The 22,751-nt window shown below is 43.3% G+C and overlaps 2 protein-coding genes across 6 annotated transcripts in view; both read right to left on the bottom strand.

Annotated features, from left to right (window-relative positions):
* The window catches only part of Ubox5 (U-box domain containing 5), a 55,773-nt gene that overhangs the window by 14,704 nt on the left and 18,318 nt on the right, over window positions 1–22,751 (bottom strand). The window contains exon 1 of one of the 5 annotated variants that reach the window (XM_045156271.1): window positions 6,288–6,305. The exons of the other annotated variants lie outside the window; for them this stretch is intronic. The gene's annotated coding sequence lies outside the window, so the exon portion shown is untranslated. Of the gene's footprint in view, window positions 1–6,287; window positions 6,306–22,751 lie in introns of those variants that run through there. 5 annotated transcript variants of the gene reach the window in all.
* Window positions 16,705–17,586, bottom strand: LOC123462874 (girdin-like). Its single transcript, XM_045157029.1, has one exon. It carries the CDS (start codon window positions 17,584–17,586, stop codon window positions 16,981–16,983), a length of 606 nt encoding a protein of 201 aa, XP_045012964.1. The 3' UTR covers window positions 16,705–16,980.

The following is a 22,751-nucleotide window of genomic DNA, read 5'->3' on the forward strand; positions in this document are numbered from 1 at the left end:
GTGTGTGTATGTGTGTGTATATATATAAATAGCTGACATTTACCTAATGTTGTCAGGCTTTATACTAAACATGAAATATGTATAATTTACCTCAATCCTTATGAGAAACAAAAGGGGTATTAATATTCTTTCTTTATTTTTATTTATTTATTTATTTTGTTTTTTAAAGTAGGGTCTCACTCCCAGCCCAGGTTGACCTGGAATTTACTATATAGTCTCAGAGTAGCCTTAAGCTCATGGCAATCCTCCTACCTCTGCCTATCAAGTGTTGAGATTAAAGGTGTGTGCCACCCACCCGACTCCTTATTTATTTAAGAACGAGAGAAAGGATGGCTGCACCAGGGCCTCAAGCCACTGCAAAAAAAACTCCAGACACACATGATGGCCACTTGGTGCATCTGTCTTATGTGGATTCTGGGGAACTGAAACTGGGTCATTAGGCAAGCACCTTAACCACTAAGCTATCTCTCCAGCCCAAGATTTTTCTTTTTTCTATTTTTCTCAATTTTTATTAACATTTTCCATGATTTTAAAAAGTATCCCATGGTAAAACCCTCCCTCCCCACCCCTACTTTCCCCTTTGAAATTCCATTCTCCATCATAACCTTTTCCCATCTCAATCAGTTTCTCTTTTATTTTGATGTCATGGTCTTTTCCTCCTCTTATAATGGTCTTGTGTAGGTAGTGTCAGGCACTATGAGGTCATGGATATCCAGGCCATTTTGTCTGGAGAGCATGTTGTACCCTTCCTTTGGCTCTTACAATCTTTCGGCCACCTCTTCCGCATTAGACCCTGAGCCTTAGAAGGTGTAATCGAGATGTTACTCAGTACTCCAGTCACTTCTTTCCAGCACTATGATACCTTCTGAGTCATCCCAAAGTCACTGCCATCTGAAAAGAGAAGATTCTCTACCCAAAGTACGGGTAGTGTTAATATAAGGGTGTAAATATTAAGAGAAGTGCTTACTGGGCAGTTTGATAAGCACAGAATATACATTTTTTTCAGGCATCAGCAGATGTTACACCCCTAGGGCTCATGACTGCCTCTGTTTTAAGCTTTCAGTATCAGGAATGTGTTTCCCTTCATGGAGCGGGCCTCCAGTCCAATTGGAGGGCAGCTGGTTTCCACCAGGACAGACATGCCACTATTGCACCCATTGGCTCATTTGGCCTGGCTGGCCAATTACAAGGCTTGCAGTGTCCACTGATGAGTACCTTCATTGGCGGTATCTTTCTCCCATTGAACTACATGTAGAATGGCTTCTTCCAGCTTTCTGTCAGCTGGTCTACATAGAGGAGATTATCAGCTCAGTTCCAGTAGGATTTTTCAGTGACCTTGCAGCCCAAGTATGTGGAGTCTTCAGCAATAGGGTCTTACCATCTATTCCTGGTGGGAAACCAAGGGCCTTGGCAATGGCCTATAATGTTTTGGGGACATCAGGGACCTCCCTGGCCAACAACTCACTAGAGGTATCCCATCCCTGGCACTGAAAAATTTCTAACAATGATCTATGGCTCCTGAGTGTTCCATTGTCCAAAACCGGAGGATTCCATATGATTTAGCATCCTCTTAGATTTTGATTAGCCCTCCCTCCACCTTTCCTTTACTCAATCTCTTCCCCTGACCTCACTTTGGGCCTTTTCACCCCCATTAATCTATTCTTCTACTTACATATATATAATACCAACCTACTAAGTACCCTCCTCCCTTCCTTTCTCTTCCCTTTGTATCTCCTTTTTAACTTACTGGCCTCTGCTACTGAGTTTTTTCCTTCTCACACAGAAGCACAATCATCTGTAGCTAGGATCCACATATGATTGACAACATGTGGCGCTTGGCTTTCTGGGCCAGGGTTACCTCACTTAGTATAATCCTTTCCAGATCCATCCATTTTCCTGCAAATTTCATAACTTCATTTTTCTTTACCGCTGAGTAGAACTCCATTGTATAAATGTGCCACATCTTCCTTATCCACTCATCAGTTGAGGGACATCTAGGCTGGTTCCATTTCCCAACTATTATGAATTGAGCAGCAATAAACATGGTTGAGTACGTACTTCTAAGGAAATGGGATGAGTCCTTAGGATACATGCCTAGGAGTGCTATAGCTGGGTCATATGGTATATTAATCTTTAGCTGTTTTAGGAACCTCCACACTGATTTCCACAATGGCTGGACCAGACTGCATTCCCACCAACAGTGTAGAAGGGTTCCTCTTTTTCCACATCCCCACCAGCATTTATGATCCTTTGTTTTCATGATGGCAGCCAATCTGACAGGAGTGAGATGGAATCTCAATGTAGTTTTAATCTACATTTCCCTGATCCAAGGTTTTTCGTAGAAAACAGTTTGGGCTCTTATGGTGAGTGTGCTAGTTTGTATAGAAGGCCCCCAACATATTCAGCGTTTTATGCCAGTTTATTTGCAATTCTAGTCTAAAGATATGCAAAAAGCCTGGAGTTTCTGAAGTGTGCTTGTTTGTAGTGTGGCTTTCGAGTTTTTTTGCCTTGTGGCTTCTCTTTCTGCTTGAAACTCTAAGCTTCAGTAAATATTCCTTCCTCTATAATTGTGTTTGGTTTGGAAGTTCATCTCACTGACCTGAGGCTGTCTTCTACAGAAATTGGTACCAGGAGTGGGGTGAAATGAATCTGATCATGTGCATGGACTTGGCACTTGCAACTGAAGATATCTTCTGGAGCAGTAAGACAAGTATTATGGACTATTCTGATAAGAGTTTGAGAATGCTAAGTGCAGGCAGAACCGAACTTGGAGGCTTAGCTTACGAACTAAGGACAAGGAAAGACTGCAAAGGACTTTGTTGGAACTAGGCTACTAACTTAAGAGCTGACTACATTCTGCTGCCCAGGCCCAGAGAGTTTGATCAAGGTTCAATTGGTAATGGACTGATGATGAGCTTTGCTAAAGATACTGAACTGAGAGATTTAAGATTTTAAGTTGTAAAACTTCAAACAAGTTAAAATGACAGGCACTCAGGGATGGGATGCCTCCAGTGAGTTGTTGGCCAGGAAGGTCCCAGATGCCCCCAAAACATTATAGGCCATTGCCAAGGCCCTTGGTTTCCCACCAGGAATTGATGGTAAGACCCTATTGCTGAAGACTACACATACTTGGGCTTCAAGGCCACTGAGAAATCCTGCTGGAACTGAGCTGATAACCTCCTCCATGTAGACCAGCTGACAGAAAGCTGGAAGAAGCCATTCTACATGTAGTTCAATGGGAGAAAGAGATACCACCAGTGAAGATACTCAACAATAGACACTACAAGCCTTATAATTGGCCAGCCTGGCCAAATGAACCGATGGGTGCAATAGTGGCACATCTGTCATGGTGGAAACCAACTGCCCTCCAATTGGACTGGAGGCCCGCTCCATGGGAGGGAATACATCCCTGATACTGAAAACTTAAAACAGGGTAGTCATGAGCCCTAGGGGTGTAACATCAACTGATGTCTGGAAAAATGTATATACTATGCTTATCAAACTGCCCAGTTAGCACTTCTCTTAATATTCATACCCTTATATTAACGCTACTCTCACTTTGGGTAGAGAATCTTCTCTTTTCAGATGGCAGTGACCTTGGGATGACTCAGAAGGTATCATAGTGCTGGAAAGAAGTGACTGGAGTACTGAGTAACATCTAGATCACACCTTCCAAGGTTCAGGGTCTAATGCGGAAGAGGTGGAAGAAAGAATGTAAGAGCCAAAGGAAGGGTAGGACTCCTTACAACATGCTCCCTCTAGACAAAATGGCCTGGATATCCATGACCTCATAGTGCTTGACACTACCTACACAAGACTATCATAAGAGGAGGAAAAGATCATGACATCAAAATAAAAGAGAAACTGATTGAGATGGGGAGGGGATATGATGGAGAATGGAATTTCAAAGGGGAAAGTCGGAGGGGGGAGGGTATTACCATGGGATTTTTTTTTATAATCATGGAAAATGTTAATAAAAATTGAGAAAAAGCTGGGCGTGATGGCGCATGCCTTTAATCCCAGTACTCGGGAGGCAGAGGTAGGAGGATCGCCTTGAGTTTGAGGCCAACCTGAGACTACATAGGTAATTCAGGTCAGCCTGGGCTAGAGTGAGACCCTATCTTGAAAAACCAAGAAAAAAAAGTTTGAGAAAAAAAATAATGAATAAATAAATAAATAAAATGACAGGCAATGAGACTGGTCTAGGTTACTGAAGCTGCTATTGCCAAATGCATTAGCAATCTTAAGGAAGATGGCCCAACTGCTTTACACTAAACAATGGAGAGGATGCCTGAGGGAAGACTACGATAGAAATGCAAACTCTTTTGGAAAGAGTTAACTGGAGAAGGAACCTGCTCTTCAAGGTAATGATTTATTTCTTCCCTGAATTAAGAATATGGCTGTGTCCTGTACACCTGGTGTTGGTTTCAGAAGCATGAGAAATGCATGGAGTGGTCATGAAACATACATGGTTTCAGGAACTGCTGCTGAGATGTGGAATAAGGCAGGGCATGATGACCCTGATAGGATGACAAAGCTATTGGAAGATGGACTGTGGTTTGCATGGAGACCCAAAGATGTGTTGGATATACCAGGACTGTGTAAGGGCTACCTTGGAGGCTTTTAGCTAGGGATAGAAGTTTTCCCTGGCTACTCAGCCAAGTTGGAGGGGCAGAACTGGAAAATCCAGAGACTGTCATTCACTGGTTACGACGGAACTTGAACTGTAGAAGTTTGATGTTTGTTTGATGGTTGAGTGTGCATTTTTCTAGTCTCTCCTTGCTATGCCTCACAGCAGTTCAAAATATTTACTCTGTACCTTTATATCTTGAAAGTACTTAACTTGTTTGATTTTACAGGACTCACAGTTAAGAGACCATCTTAAATCTCAGATGGGACTTGAGACTAGAACTATTTTAAGTTGGTAAAGACTGTGGAGGCCTTTGAAATTGGACTGAATACAATTTACAATGTGAAATGGTTATCAATCTATTGGAGGATGGAATGAGGTAGTGTGAATAAATGGCCCTCCAACAAATTAAGTGTTTTATGCTAGTGGATTTGCAATTCCAGTCTAAAGATATGCAAAGTGCCTAGAGTTTCTTTAGTGTGTTTGTGGTGTCCCTTTTGGGTGTTTTTGCCTTGTGCCTTCTCTCTCTGTTTGGATCTGTAAGCTTCAATAAATATCTTTCCCTCTACAACTGTGCTTGGTTTGGAAGTTCATCTCAGCAACCTTAAGCTGTCTACTACAGTGGGCATGGCACCAGTCCAAGCCCAGCTCAGCTCAGAGGCCTTGAGTGACATGGTCCTGGGACAACCTGGCTAGCAGCTCATTCTGGGAAATCTGTGATACCACCACCAATGAAGGATCCAACTTTGAAAGTGTTGAATTTGGATGAAGAGTATCAAGACCTGAGTAACACAAAGCAGGCTCTTAAAGTGAAAAATCCAGGAAGTGAACATGGGGAAAATTCAGAAAAAAAATAGTGACATTAATAGTGAACAGACTATGACGGAAACATTAGAAGAGCCAAAGGATAGAAGAATATACCAACACTTATCAAAAACACTGACTAAAGCTGGGCGTGCTGGTGCACGCCTTTAATCCCAGCGCTCAGGAGGCACAGGTAGGAGAATCGCTGTGAGGTCAAGGCCACCCTGAGACTAGAGTGAGTTTCAGGTCAGCCTGGGCTAGAGTGAGACCCTACCTCGAAAAACCAAAAAAAAAAAAAACAAAAAAAAAAAAACCCAAAAAAACATTGACTAGAAGCCAGTTTTGGTGGTGTACACCATTAATCCCAGCACTGATGGGCAGAGGTAGGATTGTCATGAGTTTGAAGCCTGAGACTAGTAAGTAAATTCCACATCAGCCCGGGCTAGAGGGAGAATCAGACCTGGGCCACCAGGCTTTATAAGCAAGCACCTTAAACAGCTGAGTCACCTCTCCAGCCCCTAGAGTTTAACTCTCTATCAGATATACAGCTAACAACAATTTTCTCCCTTTCTGTAGACTGCCTCTTTCCTCGATTAAAAATTTTCTTTGTTGATAGCTGGACATGGTGGCACATGCCTTTAATCCCAGCACTTGGGAGGCAGAGGTAGGAGGATTGCCGTGAGACTCCATAATGAATTCCAGGTCAGCCTGGGCTAGAGTGAAACCCTACCTCGAAAAACCACACACACACACACACACACACACACACACACACACACACATACACACAAATTCTTTGTTGTAAAAAGCCTTTTAAGGGCTAGAGAGATGGGTTAGCAGTTAAAACGCTTACCTGCAAAGCCAAAGGACATTGATTCAACTCCCCAGGACCCACATAAGCCAGATGCACAAGGTGGCACATGTATCTGGAGTTCATTTTCAGTGGCTGGAGGACCTGGAACACCCATTCTCTCTCTCAAATAAGTAAATAAAATAAAATAAGTTAAAAAAAAAAAAAGCTTTATGGTGCATACCTTTAATCACAGCACTTGGGAGGCAGAGATAGGAGGATCACTGTGAGTTTTACACCTGAGACTACATAGTGCATCCCAGGTCAGCCTGGAGTAGAGAAGATCCTATTTCAGATAATCAAAAAAGAAAAAGAAAAATAGGCTGGAGAGATGGTTTTGCAGTTAAAGCGCTTGCCTGAGAAGCCTAAGGACCTAGGTTTGATTCACCAGAATGCATGTAAGCCAGACAAATGGTGGTACATGTGTCTGGAGTTCACCTGCAGTGATTAAAGGCCCTGGTATGCCCATTCTCTCACTCTCCCTTTCCCTCCCAAATAATAAATAATATTTATTTTAAATTCTTTTTTCTTTAAATGTTCTATTATAGAAAGAGGAAGATAGTGACGCAGAGAGAGAGAGAATATGTGTGTCAGGGCCTCCAGCCACTGCAAAGGAACTCTTAGACACACGTACCACCATGTGCATCTGGTTTACAAGGGTACTGGGGAATTGAACCTAGGTCCTTAAACTTCGCAGACAAGCACCTTGACTGCTAAGCCATCTCTCTAGCCACATATACATATATATATACAGGAAAGAAAAATGCTGGGTATGGTGCTGCACACCTTTAATCCCAGCACTCAGGAGGCTGAGGTAGGAGGATTACTGTGAGTTCTAGCTCAGTCTGAAACTAATTCCAGGTCAGCCTGGGCTAAAGCAAGATCCTACCTTGAACGCCCTCCAGCCCCCTGGCCAAAAAAAATTAATTAATTAAAGTAAGGCTGGGGAGATGGCTCAGTCAGTAAAATACTTGCCATGAAAGCACGAGGACCTGAGTGTGGATCTCCAGAACCCACACAAATTCTGAGCGTGGCAGCATGCCTCTATAATTTGTGTGGGAAGACAGAGAGACAGGTGGATCCTCAGGGCTTGCTGGCTAGCTAGACTAGCAGTATCAATGAGTTCTGGGTTCACTAGGATAGTAAGAATGTCTCAATAAATAACTTAGGGAGGAATAGATGAATACACCTGACGTTGATTTTGTTTTTTGTTTTCGAGATATAGTTTCATTCTAGCCCTGGCTGACCTGGAATTCACTTTGTAGTCTCAACTGGCTTCCAATTCATGGTGATCCTCATACCTCTGCCTCCTGAGTGCTTGGATTAAAGGCATGTGCCACCACACCCGGCCTTTTTTTTTTTTTTCAAGGCAGGGTTTCACTCTAGCCCAGGCTGACCTAGAATTCACTAAGTAGTCTCAGGGTAGCCTCAAACTCACAGCAATCCTTCTACCTCTGCCTCCCAAGTGCTGGGATTAAAGGCGTGTACCGCCATGCCCGGCTTTTTTCTTCAGTATTTTATTTTTTGGTTTTTCAAGGTAGGGTCTCGCTCTACCTCAGGCTGACCTAGAATTCACTATGTCATCTCAGGGTGACCGCAAACTCACTGCAATTCTACATCTGCCTCATAAGTGTTGGGATAAATGTGTGCATACCACACTCAACCCAATATTTTATTTATTTCAAAGCAAGAAAGAGAAAGAGGTAGATATATATTGAGAACAGGCATGCCAGGGTCTCTAGCCACTGCAAACAAACTCCAGACATATGTGCCACCTTATGCATCTGGTTTGCATGGGTACTGGGGAATTGAACCTGGGTCCTTAGGTTTCACAGGCAAGTACCTTAACTACTAAGCCATCTCTCTAGCCCTGATGTTGAATTCTTGCCTCCACACACATGTACCTGCACACACATGTGCCCACATACATAACAAAAAAAGGAAAAAAGGATGGGGGAGAATGGGCACACAGCAGGGCCTCTAGCCACTGCAAAGGAACTGCAGGTGCACGTGACACCTTGTGTGGCTTTATGTGGGTACTGGAGAATCGAATCTGGACCCTTTGGCTTTACTGGCAAATGCCTCACCTGCTAAGCCATCTCTCTAGCCCCAAAGTATGTTTTTTTTAAAAAAATTTATTTATTAGAGAGATAGACAGGTAGAGAGAGAGAGCAAGAATGGGCACACCAGGGTCTCCAGCTGCTGTAAATGAACTCCAGAGTCATGCACCCCCTTGTGCATCTGGCTTATATGAGTCCTGGGGAATTGAACCTGAGTCCTTTGGCTTTGCAGGCAAGTGCCTTAATTGGTAAGCTATCTCTCCAACCCCAAAGTATGTTTTATTTTATTAAACATAATTTATTTATTTATTTGAAAGAAAGAAGTAGAAAGAGAGAGAGAGAGAGAGAGAGAGAGGAGAGAAAGAGAGAGGGAGGGAGAGAATGGGTGCACAAGAGCCTTCAGCCACTGCAAAGGAACTCCAGACACGTGTCCCCTTGTGCATCTGGCTTACATGGGCCCTGGAGAACTGAACCAGGATCCTTTGGCTTTGCAGGCAAACGCCTTAACCACTAAGTCATTTCTCCAGCTCTGTGGTTTTTGTTTGTTTTTTTTTTTTACAAATGCCAAACAGGAGGCTGGAGAGGTTGCTCAGTGGTTAAAGGCACTTACTTTGCAAAGCTTGACAACCTGGGTTTGATCCCCCAGTACCCATATAAATCTAGATGCAAAAAGTGGTACATGCATCTAGAACACAGTGGTAGGAGACTCTGGCATGCTCATACTCACTCTTTCTTTTTCAAGTATGTAAAGAAATATTTTTTAAGCTGGGCATGGAGGCACACACCTTTAATCCCAGCACTCAGGAGGCAGAGGTAGAAGGATTGCTGACAGTTTGAGGCTTCCCTGAGACTACATAGTAAATTCCAGGTCAGCCTGAGCTAGAGTGAGACCCTACCTTGAAAAACCAAATAAATAAATAAATAATATTAAAAATATTTATTTATTTGAGAGAGAGAGAGGCAGACAGAGAGAATGGATGTGACAGGGCCTTTAGCCACTGTAAATGAACTCCAGACGCATGTGCCCCCTTTTACATCTGGCTTAAGTGGGTGCTGGGGAATTGAACTGGGGTTCCTAGCCTCCCGAGTGCTGGGATTAAAGGTGTGCACCACCACGCCCAGCTCAGTAATAGTTTTTAAAAGTGTCAAAAATAGCCAGGCATGGTGGCACATGCCTTTAATCCCACCAATTGGGAGGCAAAGGTAGGAGGATCACTGTTTGAGGCCACCCAGAGACTACACAGTCAATTCCAGGTCAGCCTAGGCTAAAGCAAGACCTTACCTCAAAAAACAAAACAGTCGGGCGTGGTGGCGCATGCCTTTAATCTCAGCACATGGGACTCAGAGGTAGGAGGATCACCATGAGTTTGAGGCCACCCTGAAACTACAGAGTGAATTCCAGGTCAGCCTGGGCTTGAGTGAAACCCTACCTTAAAAAACCAAACAACAACAACAAAAACCAAGGGCTGAAGAGACGGCTTAGCAGTTAAGCTCTTGCCTGTGAATCCTAAGGACCCCCGTTTGAGGCTTGATTCCCCAGAACCCACGTAAGCCAGATGCACAAGGGGGTGCACGGGCCTGGAGTTCGTTTGCAACGGCTGGAGGTCCTCTTGTGCCCATTCTCTCCCTCTCTCTCTGCCTCTTTCTCTGTCACTCTCAAATAAATAAAAATAAACAAACAAAAAACAAAACAAAACAAAAAGTGCAAAACATAATGGCACATTCCCATAATGCTAGTACTTGCAAGTCTGAGGCAGAAGGATTGAGAATTCAAGGGCAGTGGGCTAGCGAGGCTCTGTCTCCAAAAAGAAAGGGAGAGGAAGCTGGAGGTGGAACTCTGTGGCAGAACACCTGCTTCATAGGCAGAAGGCTCTGGGTTTGATCCCCAGCACCTCCAAAATAAACAAGAACCCCCATTTAGGGTATATATACAATATGCAACGCCGTAGACAGGCAAATTGAGATTGCTTTCCCTTTGTGTGCTTAAAGTTGGGGTAAATCATTAAACTCTTGGACTGGATTCCTGAGGTCTCAAGATGTAGCACAGAGAACTGAGCTTCTACATCTGTGTGAGACACAAGCAGAGGACTGAGCTTCTACATCTGTGTGGGACACAGGCAGGGACCTGGGTTAAAGCAAACCTAAGCTGTCTGACACGAAGTCTCCAGGCTATGGAGGGGTCACAGCAGCCTGAAATGCTGCTAGTATCTCTGCACGGACTGGCAGGGGAGCTGCTCCCCCCATTCTCGGGGGTTGTAGTGAGCCTGGACACCTGGACAAAAATCTCGGCCTGAGATCAGCAGGAAGTAAGGCCATTCTCTCTCCAAGCAGGGATACCTGGACATTCAGATGTAAAGACTTAGGCTTTGCCCATAACCCTGTGGCCTTTGACCAGTTGCCTAGGAAACTCCTTATATGGCATCAGCAAGCACCTTTGCACAGCCCCTCCCCCTGCCATTGCCTACTGCTGGAAAGAATGTGCCCATATGCTAATTAGTTATCAACAAGCAACCTTGTGTATCCAATCCCCTTAGGACCCTCTTCCCACCCTCAATTGCTTATAAACCCATTTTCCTGACAATAAACCAAGCTGTTCACTGAAACTGTCTCCCGGGAGTGATTCTTTCTCTTCTCATGGCACAACCTTGGTCTCCACAGATGCCTGGGATGCCTGGGAGGAGGGGACTGTGGGCAGCCCTGAAGGACGCAGGAACCCACACATCTATGCTCTGGGTTCTTCTTGCAGCTGACAGCCTCATAGGTCTGAGTATACAGGTAGAAACAAATCTTTCTCCCTTGCCTTGCTAAGGAAGAGGAAGAGAAGAGAAGGAAAAGTACAAGGGGGATCCAAAAGTGGAGTGATCAGCTATTCTAGTCTTCGCAGGACTGAGGAACTTTCCAGAACATAGGACTTTCAGTGCTGAGATTGACAAACTGAGATGAGTTGGTTATCCTCGCTAAAATGATTCTCTGAAGCTTAAGGCAAACTTTCTGTTATTGAGGTTCAACACCTGGGAGCAGCAAAGTATGGAGGGATCTGGAAGGGAGTAAGGTGACCATGACATGCTCTGATGAGCACTTGAGTACTCATCTTGGGCCTACAAAGAAGTTGGCATAGCTGACTTACACCATCTGATTTTGAGTCTACTAAAAATGTAATGGAATGGAAAGTAATTCTGGAAGATACATATGTTTTAAGGACTAGGCTCAAATAGGTTTTGAAGGGGGGAGCATAAAAAAGAACAGAAATTACCTGTCAAATAGAGAGAAAAGCATTTAACCTCAGAGTAGGTGGAATACTAATGGAATGAGCAATTTTATAAATTGGGCCACTTCAGCCTTTAAAGACACATGATATGAGCTGGGATGATGGCTCAGTGGATAAAGCTCTTGCCACATAATCATAAAGACCAGAGTTCAGATCCTACACACCCTACATAAAGGATACAAAGGTCTCGTAGCCTACCTGTAATCCTAGCACGGAGGAAGCAGACAAGATCCCCAGGGCAAGCTGGATAGTGAAATTAGCAGTATTGGGAGAAATCCTCTTTTCATAAAATAAACGTGAAAAAAATGCCTTAAGCTCTATCCCCCCCCCACATGTGTGCCCACACATATATGAGCATACATACATACACATACAAAACAAATGAATTTTAAAAGATACATGAGAGCTGGACGTGGTAGCGCACGCCTTAATCCCAGCACTTGGGAAGCAGAGGTAGGAGGATCGCCGTGAGTTTGAGGCCACTCTGAGACTACATACTTAATTCCAGGTCAGCATGGACTAGAGTGAGACCCTACCAAAAAAAAAAAAAAAAAAAAAAAAAAAGATACATGGGAAGAAAGGGGGGGGGGGATAGATGGCTTAGCGTTTAAGGCGCTTACCTGCAAAGCTAAAGGACTTTGGTTCGATTCCCCAGGACCCATGTAAGCCAGATGTACAAGGTGGCACAGTAACTGGAAGCCCTGGTGCACCCATTCTCTCTCTCTCGCTCTCTTGCTTTGCCTCTTTCCCTCTTTTAAATAAATAAATAAAAATAATTTAAAAAAAAGATAAGCTGGGCATGGTAGTACACACCTTTAATTCCAGTATTTGGGAGGCAGAGGTAGGAAGACTGTCATGAATTTGAGGCCACCCTGAGACTACATAGTGAATTTCAGGTCAGCCTGAACTATACTGAGACTCTACCTTGAAAAACAAAACAAAAAGATACATGAACTGGGCATGGTGGTGCACAACACCTTCAATCCCAGCACTTGGGAGGCAGAGGTAGGAGGATCACTGTGAGTTTGAGGCCACTCTGAGACTACACAGTGAATTCCAGGTCAGGCTGGGCTAGAGCAAGACCTCAAAAAGAAAGAAAACATACGCACATGAGGTTGGGTATGGCAGCGCACACATTTAATGCCAGCACTTGGGAGGCTGAGGTATAGGATCACTCTGAGTTTGAGGGCCTGCCTGGGATGGAGTCCTAGTCAGACTGGGTTAGAATGAGACCTTGCTTCAACACCTCCTCCCCACCCCCAAATACAGGATATGCCTTAAATTTTCAAGTTGACTTATGTGTCCACCCATGAAAAAAGAGTGATGTGTACATTTTTTTTTTTTTTTTTTGAGGTAGGGTCTCATTCTAGCTCAGGCTGACCTGGAATTCGCTACGTATTCTCAATGGCCTTGAACTTACAGCAAACCTCCTACCTCTGCCTCCCAAGTGCTGGGATTAAAGGCGTGTGCCACTACACTCAGATCCACATGTGTATTTTCAGAGCCAGTTAATATAAAAGACAGAAGGAAAGGTAGGACTCCTTACAACGTGCTCCCCCAGACACAAATTGGCCTGGATATCCATGAACTCACAGTGCCTAACAGTATTTACACAAGACCATCATAATAGGAGGAAAAGATCATGATATCAAAATAAGAGACTGAGGGGGGAGGGGATATGATGGAGAATGGAGTTTCAAAGGGGAAAATGGGGAAAGGGAGGGCATTACCATGGGATATTTTTTATAATTATGGAGGTTGTTAATAAAAATTCAAAAAAAATAGAAAATAAATAAAAATGCAGGGCAAGCATGGTGGCATATGCCTTTAATCCCAGTGCTCAGGAGGCAAAGATAGGAGGGTCACCATGAGTTCCAGGTTAGTCTGGACTACAGTGAGTCCCTACCTTGAAAGAAACCAAAATAGGACTACAGAGTTGGCTCAGCAGTTAAGGTGCATGCCTCTGAAGCCTAAGGACCTGGTTTAAATTCTCCAGGTCTCACGTAATCCAAATGCACATGGTGGTGCATGCATCTGGGGTTTGTTTGCAGTGGCTAGAGGCCCTGGTGCACCCTCTCTCACTCTCTCTTCCTCTAATAAACAAACAAACAAACAAACAAACAAACAAACAAACAAATAAATATCTTCTGGTTGTGGTGGCACACACCTTTAATCCCAGCACTTGGAAGGCAGAGAGGTAGGAGGATCGCCATAAGTTCAATGCCATTCTGAGACTACATAGTGAATTCCAGGTCAGCCTGGGCTAGAGTAAGACCCTACATAGAAAAACCAAGTAAGTAAATTTTTTTTTAAAAAAAAGAAGAAAGAAAATAGCCGACATGGTGTTGCACACCTTTAATCCCAGCACTTGGGCAGCAGAGGTAGGAGGATTGCAGTGAGTTTGAGGCCAGCCTGGGACTACATACTGAATCATACTGATCAGTCTGGGGTAGAGTGAAAGCCTGCCTCAAGAAAGCAAAAAACAAAATAAATAAATAAAAAATAAGTAAACAGGGCCAGAGAGATGGCTTAGCTGTTAAGGCTCTTGCCTACAAAACCTAAGGTCAGATTCCCCAGTACTCACATAAACCAGATGCATATGGTGGCACATGCATATGGAGTTCGTTTGCAGTAGCTAGAAGCTTTGGCATGCCCATCCCCTCTATCTGCCTCTTTCTTTGTGTCTCTTATTCAAATAAATAAATAAAATATTTTAAAAATAAGTAAACAAGCTTGGCATGGTGGCGCACACCTTTAATCCCAGCACTCAGGAGGCAGAGGTCAGAGGATCGCTATGAGTTTGAAGCCACCCTAAGACTACAGAGTGAATTCCAGGTCAGTTTGGGCTGGAGGGAGACCTTACTTCAAAAAACCAAAAGTAGGGGCTGGAGAGATGGCTGAATGGTTAAGCCCTTGCCTGTGAAGCCTAAGGCTTAATTCCCCAGAACTCACATTAGCCAGATGCACAAGGGGGCACATGCGTTTGGAGTTCGTTTGCAGTGGCTGGAGGCCATGGCACGCCCATTCTCTCTGCCTCTTTCTCCATCTGTCTGTCTCTCAAATAAATAAATAAATAAAAATAAACAAAATTTAAAAAAAAATCAAAAAACCAAATAGGAGTTCCGGTTAAGATGGGGGCATAGGAACCACACCAAAGCAGCCTAGAGAAGAAAAAGCCAAAAATAAAAACTCAGCAAAATACGCTCTTCTACAAAAAAAAGTGAGGTGTATAAGAAATTACCAATGGCAAGAGGTAGGAGGATCTCTGTGAGTTCAAGGCCACCCTGAGAATAGTGAATTCCAGGTCAGCCTGAGCTAGAGTGAGACCCTACCTCAAAAAAAAAAAAAAAAAGAGGGCTGGAGAGATGGCTTAGCAGTTAAGGCGTTTGCCTGCAAAGCCAAAGGGTCCCAGTTTGATTCTCCAGGAGCCACGTAAGCCAGATGCACAAGGGGGCACATGCATCTGGTGTTCATTTGCAGTGGCTGGAGGCCCTGACGTGCCCATCCCCTCCTCTCTTTCTTTCTCTCTCTCAAATAAATAAATTATATATTTTTTGGAAAAAAAAAAAGAAATTACCAATGGTAGCAGACAAGTAGGAGAGATCCAGAGCCGACATAGGCAGGCAGAAATGGCTCCAGTGGCTGCGCCAGGTCTGCTGGGCCACAGCTGCAAGGCTTGGCTTGAGCCACAGGAAAAGCCAGGTGAAGGGATTCTCCACTCACACCAGAGCTCTTCGCAAACTCAAGAAACATGCAGAACCTCAGCGAACAATGGAGGATCAGATCATGAGGTAGAGGATCACATAGACAGAAGAACTACAGCCACCATCCACAGCCTTCCCTCCCCCACTGCCAGAGCAAGTGCTAGCAAGCACCAGAGACCAGCCGAAGGGAGATCACAGCACCCAGCAGTGGTGACCAGAACAGCGATCCAACAACCCAGGCAGCCTACTTGAACCCACAGTGCACCAAAGAAGGACCGAAGCAAGAGCGCAGCATAACTGAGACAAAAATCATCCCAAAAGGTAACAGGGATTACACCAGGTCAGTACCCGCCTAATAAACCTGGTATATAGGCCTGAACTGGAAGTGCTAATTAATATCAGGATAAATTATATGTTAAATCTGATGGATGGTCAGATTTGCCATTCTTTTTTAAAAATTTTTTTTGATTCATTTTCATTTATTTATTTTAGAGCAATAGACAGAGAGAGAAAGAGGCTGAGAGACAGAGAGAAAGAGAGAGAGAGAGAAAGAGAGAGAGAGAGAAAATGGGTGCGCCAGGGCTTGCAGCCACTACAAACGAACTACAGACGCATGCACCTCCTTGTGCATCTGGATAACGCAGGTCCTGGGGAATCGAGCCTCAAACTTGGGTCCTTAGGCTTCACAGGCAAGCGCTTTACCGCTAAGCCATCTCTCCAGCCCAGATTTGCCATTCTTAAATAAGCTATATTTTGGGCTTGTTATTTATTTATTTATTTTTTAATTTAAAACTTTAATTTTAATAAATTTTAAATTCATTACATTGTCCTATTTGTTATACATATTTATAATATTATGAATAAAAAGCTAAAGAACTTAAAAACAAGGAGGCTGTACATATGCTTCTTGGGCTAAACTCCATCAATTATAACAAATATCAATCTAAAAACAAATTCCGAAAGGAAAATCTTAGTAATTAATTTTAATATTATTGATAAAAATTACTTATTTATAAACCAACTTTAAATTTTTCTAGTATTTTTCACACAATTGTTTTTAATGACTTTTCCTAATCCATGTCTCAAAATTTTAAAAGGTTCCAGAGATTTAAACCAGCTTACAAATTGTTTCCCAAATACCTAAGTATATGACTGCTTTTAATTTTCCTAGTGAGAAAAATATAATTCAATAAAAACGTTCAGTTGAGCAGGATATATTATAAAAGGCTTTTTAAATTTATGTATTATTTCATATTCTTTTAAAATTTGCTACATAGTCACAAAATGACAAGTATTTGCGTCTAACCTTGTATCAATCATTATGTATAAATGACACAAAGTAATTTTATATATGCCCACTATTCATCTGAAAACAAAGTACAGATTATACTTCTAACTCCTCAGAAACTGGTACACATTATACAATACCTATAAACACGTGTAATACAATTAGACAGGCTCTAGAACAATGGAACAAATAGTAAGGAAACTAAAACCAGAATAGAAATGAAATACATAGCAGGGATGCTTTTTGATTGATCTTTGCCTTCCTTTGGTCTCAACAGCCTTATTTTAAAAAAAAGAAATTAAGTGCTGCTTTAAAAGTTTTCTTTGTTTATTCATATATCTTCTTCTCTTTAAAGTTCTCTGAATGTTTATCTCTCTCATCTATCAGTCTTTTTAGATGCAATGCCATATTTTTCAAGAGTGGCTCTATATCTTCCTGAGACATCTGTCACCTCCATCCATTGCAGATCAAACACATTTTCCTGATTATGGGTTATCTCTTGAATATGTGCAGCAACTGATGCTTTTGTATCCAAATCTAAACCTTGAATTCTTTCAATAAATTCTTCCTTTTTCTGACACTGTACTGCACAACCCAGTAAAAGTAACAGCAACTTTTTAATTTCTTCGGTGCCTTGTTCAGAAAAGGGATTTTTGCCAATGATTAAGACATTTGGCAATGACATCAAAATCAACTGCTGCAATGTTTTCTGGTAAGAAAATTTTATCTGTTTCACCAAAATGGACAGATTGCGAATTCTAAGTGAAGCAGCGTTGTTGACTTTTTTATTTACTCTCTGACTCTCCGATTTAGGATTAATTTGGTGCATAACCTGGTTCAAGAATACTCCATCCACCAAAACCAAATATTCATCCAGGTTGGTCGCATTTCCTGCAGCCAGAGGACCAAACGTTTTAACCCAAGTGACCAACGGGCTAGTCATAAACTGCTCCAGAAGGGGAGTGAAAATCTCATTCTCCATTTTACAGATTGTGTATTTGAAAGGAAGGGAATAAAGAGGAACTACCACAAAAATATATAGGATGTATATAAATATCCTAGAGTATAAACTAAGTCACGAAATGCAGAAGCGCGAAGCAGTCAGCGAAAGCCCATGTCGGCAGGGGAGGACAATCGCAAGGCGGGGCGGGGGCGAGCCCTCCCGGCCGAGAGGGCCCCGGGGGTGGCCAGCCGCCTCGCGCTCGCCGGCGCTGGCAAGGTCTGTGGCGGGCGAAGAGGGGAGGAAAACCGGCATCTGGAGGCGGCGGCGGCGGGCGAGGGGCCGGAGCAGCGAGACAAAAAGCCCTTCCGGGTAGCCGGCCCCTCGAGGAAGCCGACCCACAGGACCGCCGCGGACCAGGCCAGCCCAACGTGGCTCAGCGAAAGCGGGCACAGGGCGACCCCAGCCACCTCGCCGCCTGGCCCGCCCGCGCGCCCTTAGCGCTGCCCGAGCCCAGCAGGGCTGCCCCTTCCCTCCCAGCCGACCCCATCCCTCTGCTACCCCTTCCCGGCCAGCCGGGCTCTAGGCGGCCGCCTCCCGCCCGCCCTCTGGAGGAGTAGCAGTAACGGCCTGAGAGCCTCAGTGCCGCAGCACACACCGCCATCCAACCAGCCTGCCCGTGGGCGTCAAAAGGGCTTGTTGGGCTGGAGAGATGCCTTAGCGATTAAGCGCTTGCCTGTGAAGCCTAAGGACCCCGGTTCGAGGCTCGGTTCCCCAGGTCCCACGTTAGCCAGATGCACAAGGGGGCGCACGCGTCTGGAGTTCGTTTGCAGAGGCTGGAAGCCCTGGCGCGCCCATTCTCTCTCTCTCCCTCTATCTGTCTTTCTCTCTGTGTCGCTCTCAAATAAATAAATAAAAAATGACCAAAAAATAAAAGGGCTTGTTATTTATTGCTTTTTGATTTATACCGATTTTGTTTCCTCTTCTGTTGTACATTAGGGAACGGTCTCACTTGGTCACAAGCTGACTTGGAACCCTCAACAGACCAGAAATCTTAACCTCCTTGTTAACAGGATTAAAGGTGTGGGGCACCATACACCCTAAGGGACAATTAGGGGATCTGGTTAATACCTACTCTTGCATAAATACTGTGTGCTGTTTTTCACTGAAAGTGTACATTGTTAGCTGGGCGTGGTGGCGCACGCCTTTAATCCCAAGCACTTGTGAGGCAGAGGTAGGAGGATCGCCATGAGTTCGAGGCCACCCTGAGACTACAGAGTTAATTCCAGGTCAGCCTGGACCAGAGTGAGACCCTTCCTCGAAAAACAAAAAAAAAAAAAAAAGTGTACATTGTTTAGTTAAATTTTAGAATCTGCCAGTATTTTGTTCCACTGCAAAACCAACACCTAGGGTCACTTTTGTAGATACTCTTGAGAGTCTTGAGAGCCACATCTAGCACCTTAAGCTCCTACCCTGAAGATATGTAACATCAGATTGATTGATGCATTTCATAATACCCACCTAACTGGAAAATCCAATCATTAAATAAGCCAAGATGCAAATATATATATATTATAACACAAGAAAAAACAAAAATCAAGACAACATAAATCCACCAAAAAGTATTAATGCATCAGAAATGACCTCTAGTGAGAATGAGTTAGAGGAAATGCCTGAGAAATATTTCAAAAGAATGATTATAAATATGTTCAAAGAGGTCAAAGAAGAAATCAAAAGAGTGAAAGAATAAATCAAAGGAATCAAAGAAAACACAGGACAGCAATTTAATGAAACAAAGAGGTCAGTACTAGACATAAATAAGGAAAAGGAAATAAAGAAAATCCAGTTAGAATTACTAGCAATGAAAAACACAGTTAATGAAATAAAAAACTCTGTAGAAAATCTCACCAGTAGAATGGATGAAGGAGAGGACAGAATATCTAAGCTAGAATACAAGGTGGCAGATCTAATACAGTCCAACAAAGAGAAAGACAAACTTACAGAAAAGTATGAGTGGGAATTTCAAGATAGTTGGGACACTATGAAAAGATCAAACATCAGAATTCAGGGCATAATAGAAGAAGAATTTCACTCCAAAGGCATAGTAGGCATCTTCAACAAAATCATAGAAGAAAACTTCCCCCAAATTGGGAAAGGTGCCAATGCAGATACAGGAAGCCTTTAGAACACCAGCCAGACAAAACCTGGAAAGAACCTCTCCTCGTCATATTATTTTTATTTTTATTTATTTTTATTATTTATTTATTTATTTTTAAAAATTTTTATTAACATTTTCTATGATCCTCCTCATATTATAATCAAACTACCAAACATACAAACCAAAGAAAAAATATTGCAAGCAGTCAGAGAGAAAAATCAAGTTACCTACAAAGGCATGCCTATCAGGATGACAGCAGATTACTCAACACAAACTTTAAAAGCCAGAAGGGCGTGGAGTGACATATTCCAAGTTCTGAAAGATAACAACTGTCAACCAAGGTTACTTTATCCTGCAAAGCTATCCATTCAAATAGACAGAAAACTAAGGACAGTCCACAACAAAAGAAGGCTAAAATAATAATAATATTTGAAGAGAAAACCAGCTCTACAGAAAATACTTGAAAGAGTCCTCCATGCTGAAGAGAAAAAAAAGCACGCATATAAGGAACCTGGAAAAAAAAAACAAAAATAATAAGTAAACAGACTGGAGAGATGGCTCAGCACTTAAGGCACTTGTCTGCCAAGCCTAAAGACCCAAGTTCAATTCCCCAGTACCTACTTAAAGACAGATGTACAAAGTGGCACATTCATCTGGAGTTTGTGTGCAGTGGCTAGAGGCCCTGGTGCACCCATTCTCTACCTACCTTTGTCTCTCAAGTAATTTAAAAAATTTTTAAAAATATTTTATGTTTATTTGACAAAGAAAGAGAATGGATACACCAGGCCTCCAGCCACTGTAAACAAACTCCAGATGTGTGCACCCCCTTGTGCATCTGGCTAACATGGGTCCTGGGGAATTGAACCTGAATCCTTTGGCTTTGCTGAACCTGAATCCTTTGGCTTTGCAGGCAAACACCTTAACCTCTAAGCCATCCCTCCAGCGACCCCTCCCCCCGCAAAAATTTTTAAGAAATAAATATGAAAGCCAAAGTCACTCATGTCTAGTCCATGGGATGAAGTGGGGGAGGGGGAAGCAGAATTACTGGGGCTCATTGATCTAAAAAAGCAGCTCATTTGAGCGAGAACCCCATCTCAACGAAGCAATGTGGATGAAAAACACAAAAGGTCATCCTGAAGTTCTCTGCCTTCTACATGCATATGCACATGCACGCATGCACACACACATGCATAAACCACACCACACACAAAAGAGAAAAGAAACTCTAAGAGCAAAACAGGGCCTAAGAGCTAGGGAGATTGCTCAGGGGCTAAATGCATTTGTTTACAACACCTGCTGGCCCTGGGGTTGGTCCCCAAGCACAGATACACACACACACACACACACACACACACACACACACACACACACACACACAAAGCTGGGTGTGGTGCGGCAAGCCTTTAATCTCAGTACTTGAGAGACAGAGGTAGGAGGATCACCGTGAGTTCGAGGCCACCCTGAGACTACATAGTTAATTCCAGGACAGCCTGGGCCAGAGTGAGACCCTATCTCGAAAAGACAAAAAAAAAAAAAAAAAAAAAAAAAATCGTGCCACATGAACTAGCATTCATTTGCAGAGCAGCAAGACCCTGACATATTCATATACACAATAAATAAAATTTAAAAACCACCAGGCATGGTGGCATGTGCCTTTAATCTCAGCACTTAGGAGGCAGAAATTGGAGGATCGCCATGAGTTCAAGGCCACCCTGAGACTCCATAGTTAACTCCAGTTCAATCTATGCTAGAGAGAAACCCTACCTTGAAAAACAAAACAATAAAAATTTTAAAACTATTTTGTTTATTTGCAACCAGAGAAAGAACATGTCAGGGCCCCTTGTCATTGAAAATGAACTCCAGGGACTGGGGCTCAGCCTGACCCATCCAACATGCCCTGGGACGTGTGCCCAAAGCTCGTGCAGAATCCTTGGGGACAAGACAGACCTTCACAGTAGCTGCTAGACGGTTGCCAAACTCTCCCTCATGGGGCCTGTGGGAAAGAAGCCCTTGTCAGGAATGCACCAGTGTGAGGTGTGTGCAAGGTCTGGGAGACACTGAGCAAGAATCTCCTCAGGCTCCTGGGAGGCCTGCAACCTCTGCTGAGGTGATATGAACAAGCCCTCGCCCCATCAGGGAGGTTAGTGAATGGAAAGAACTCTTGACATAGTGTGAACCAGAGATGAGGCAGGAGAATGGCGCCAATGTGAGTAGGGGGTGACAGTACTCCCTGACAGGGCCTGTGTTGGGGACTCAGTCCCCCAAGATGAGGCTCTCTGTTTCTAGCCCGAGCGAGCAAGATTCTTGGGAATCAGCCTGGGGGAAGATAAAATTGTTCCTACAATATATAATAATCTCCTGCAATTTTTGCCTTTCACCCTATCTTTAAAAAAAAACAAAACACATAGTTTAAGTTCTGAAAAAAAAAAAGAATGAACTCCAGATCTATGTGCCATTTTGTGCATCTGGATTTAGGTGGGTACTAGGGAATTGAACCTAGGCTTTCAGGCTTTGCAACCAAGCACCTTTAACTGCTAAGCCACCTCTTCAGCCCTATTGTGATTTCTTTAAAGCTGGGAATGGTGGCATATGCCTTTAAATCCCAGTACTCAGGAGGCAGAGGTAGGAGGATCACTGTGAGTTTGAGACCAGCCTGAGACTACACCGTGTATTCCAGGTCAGCATGGGCTTAAGGCTCTACCTTGAAAACCAAAAACAAAAAAAAAAATTTTTTTTTTAATTTTATTTATTTATTTATTTGAGAGCGACAGACACAGAGAGAAAGACAGATAGAGGAAGAGAGAGAGAATGGGCGCGCCAGGGCTTCCAGCCACTGCAAACAAACTCCAGACGCATGCGCCCCCTTGTGCATCTGGTTAACGTGGGACCTGGGGAACCGAGCCTTGAACCGGGGTCCTTAGGCTTCACAGGCAAGTGCTTAACCGCTAAGCCATCTCTCCAGCCCAACAAAAAAATTTTTAATAGACTCAAATGGGTAATTTTTCTTTTCAACCTTTTATTTTTATTTATTTGAGAGGCAGAGAGAAAG

Source organism: Jaculus jaculus, chromosome 8 (assembly GCF_020740685.1).
Source record: "Jaculus jaculus isolate mJacJac1 chromosome 8, mJacJac1.mat.Y.cur, whole genome shotgun sequence".
NCBI lineage: Eukaryota > Metazoa > Chordata > Mammalia > Rodentia > Dipodidae > Jaculus > Jaculus jaculus.

What these genes read in the sequence shown, in the direction of transcription:
- LOC123462874 (XM_045157029.1), bottom strand. Translation starts at nt 17,586, where the DNA reads ATGGAGAATGAGATTTTCACTCCCCTTCTGGAGCAGTTTATGACTAGC.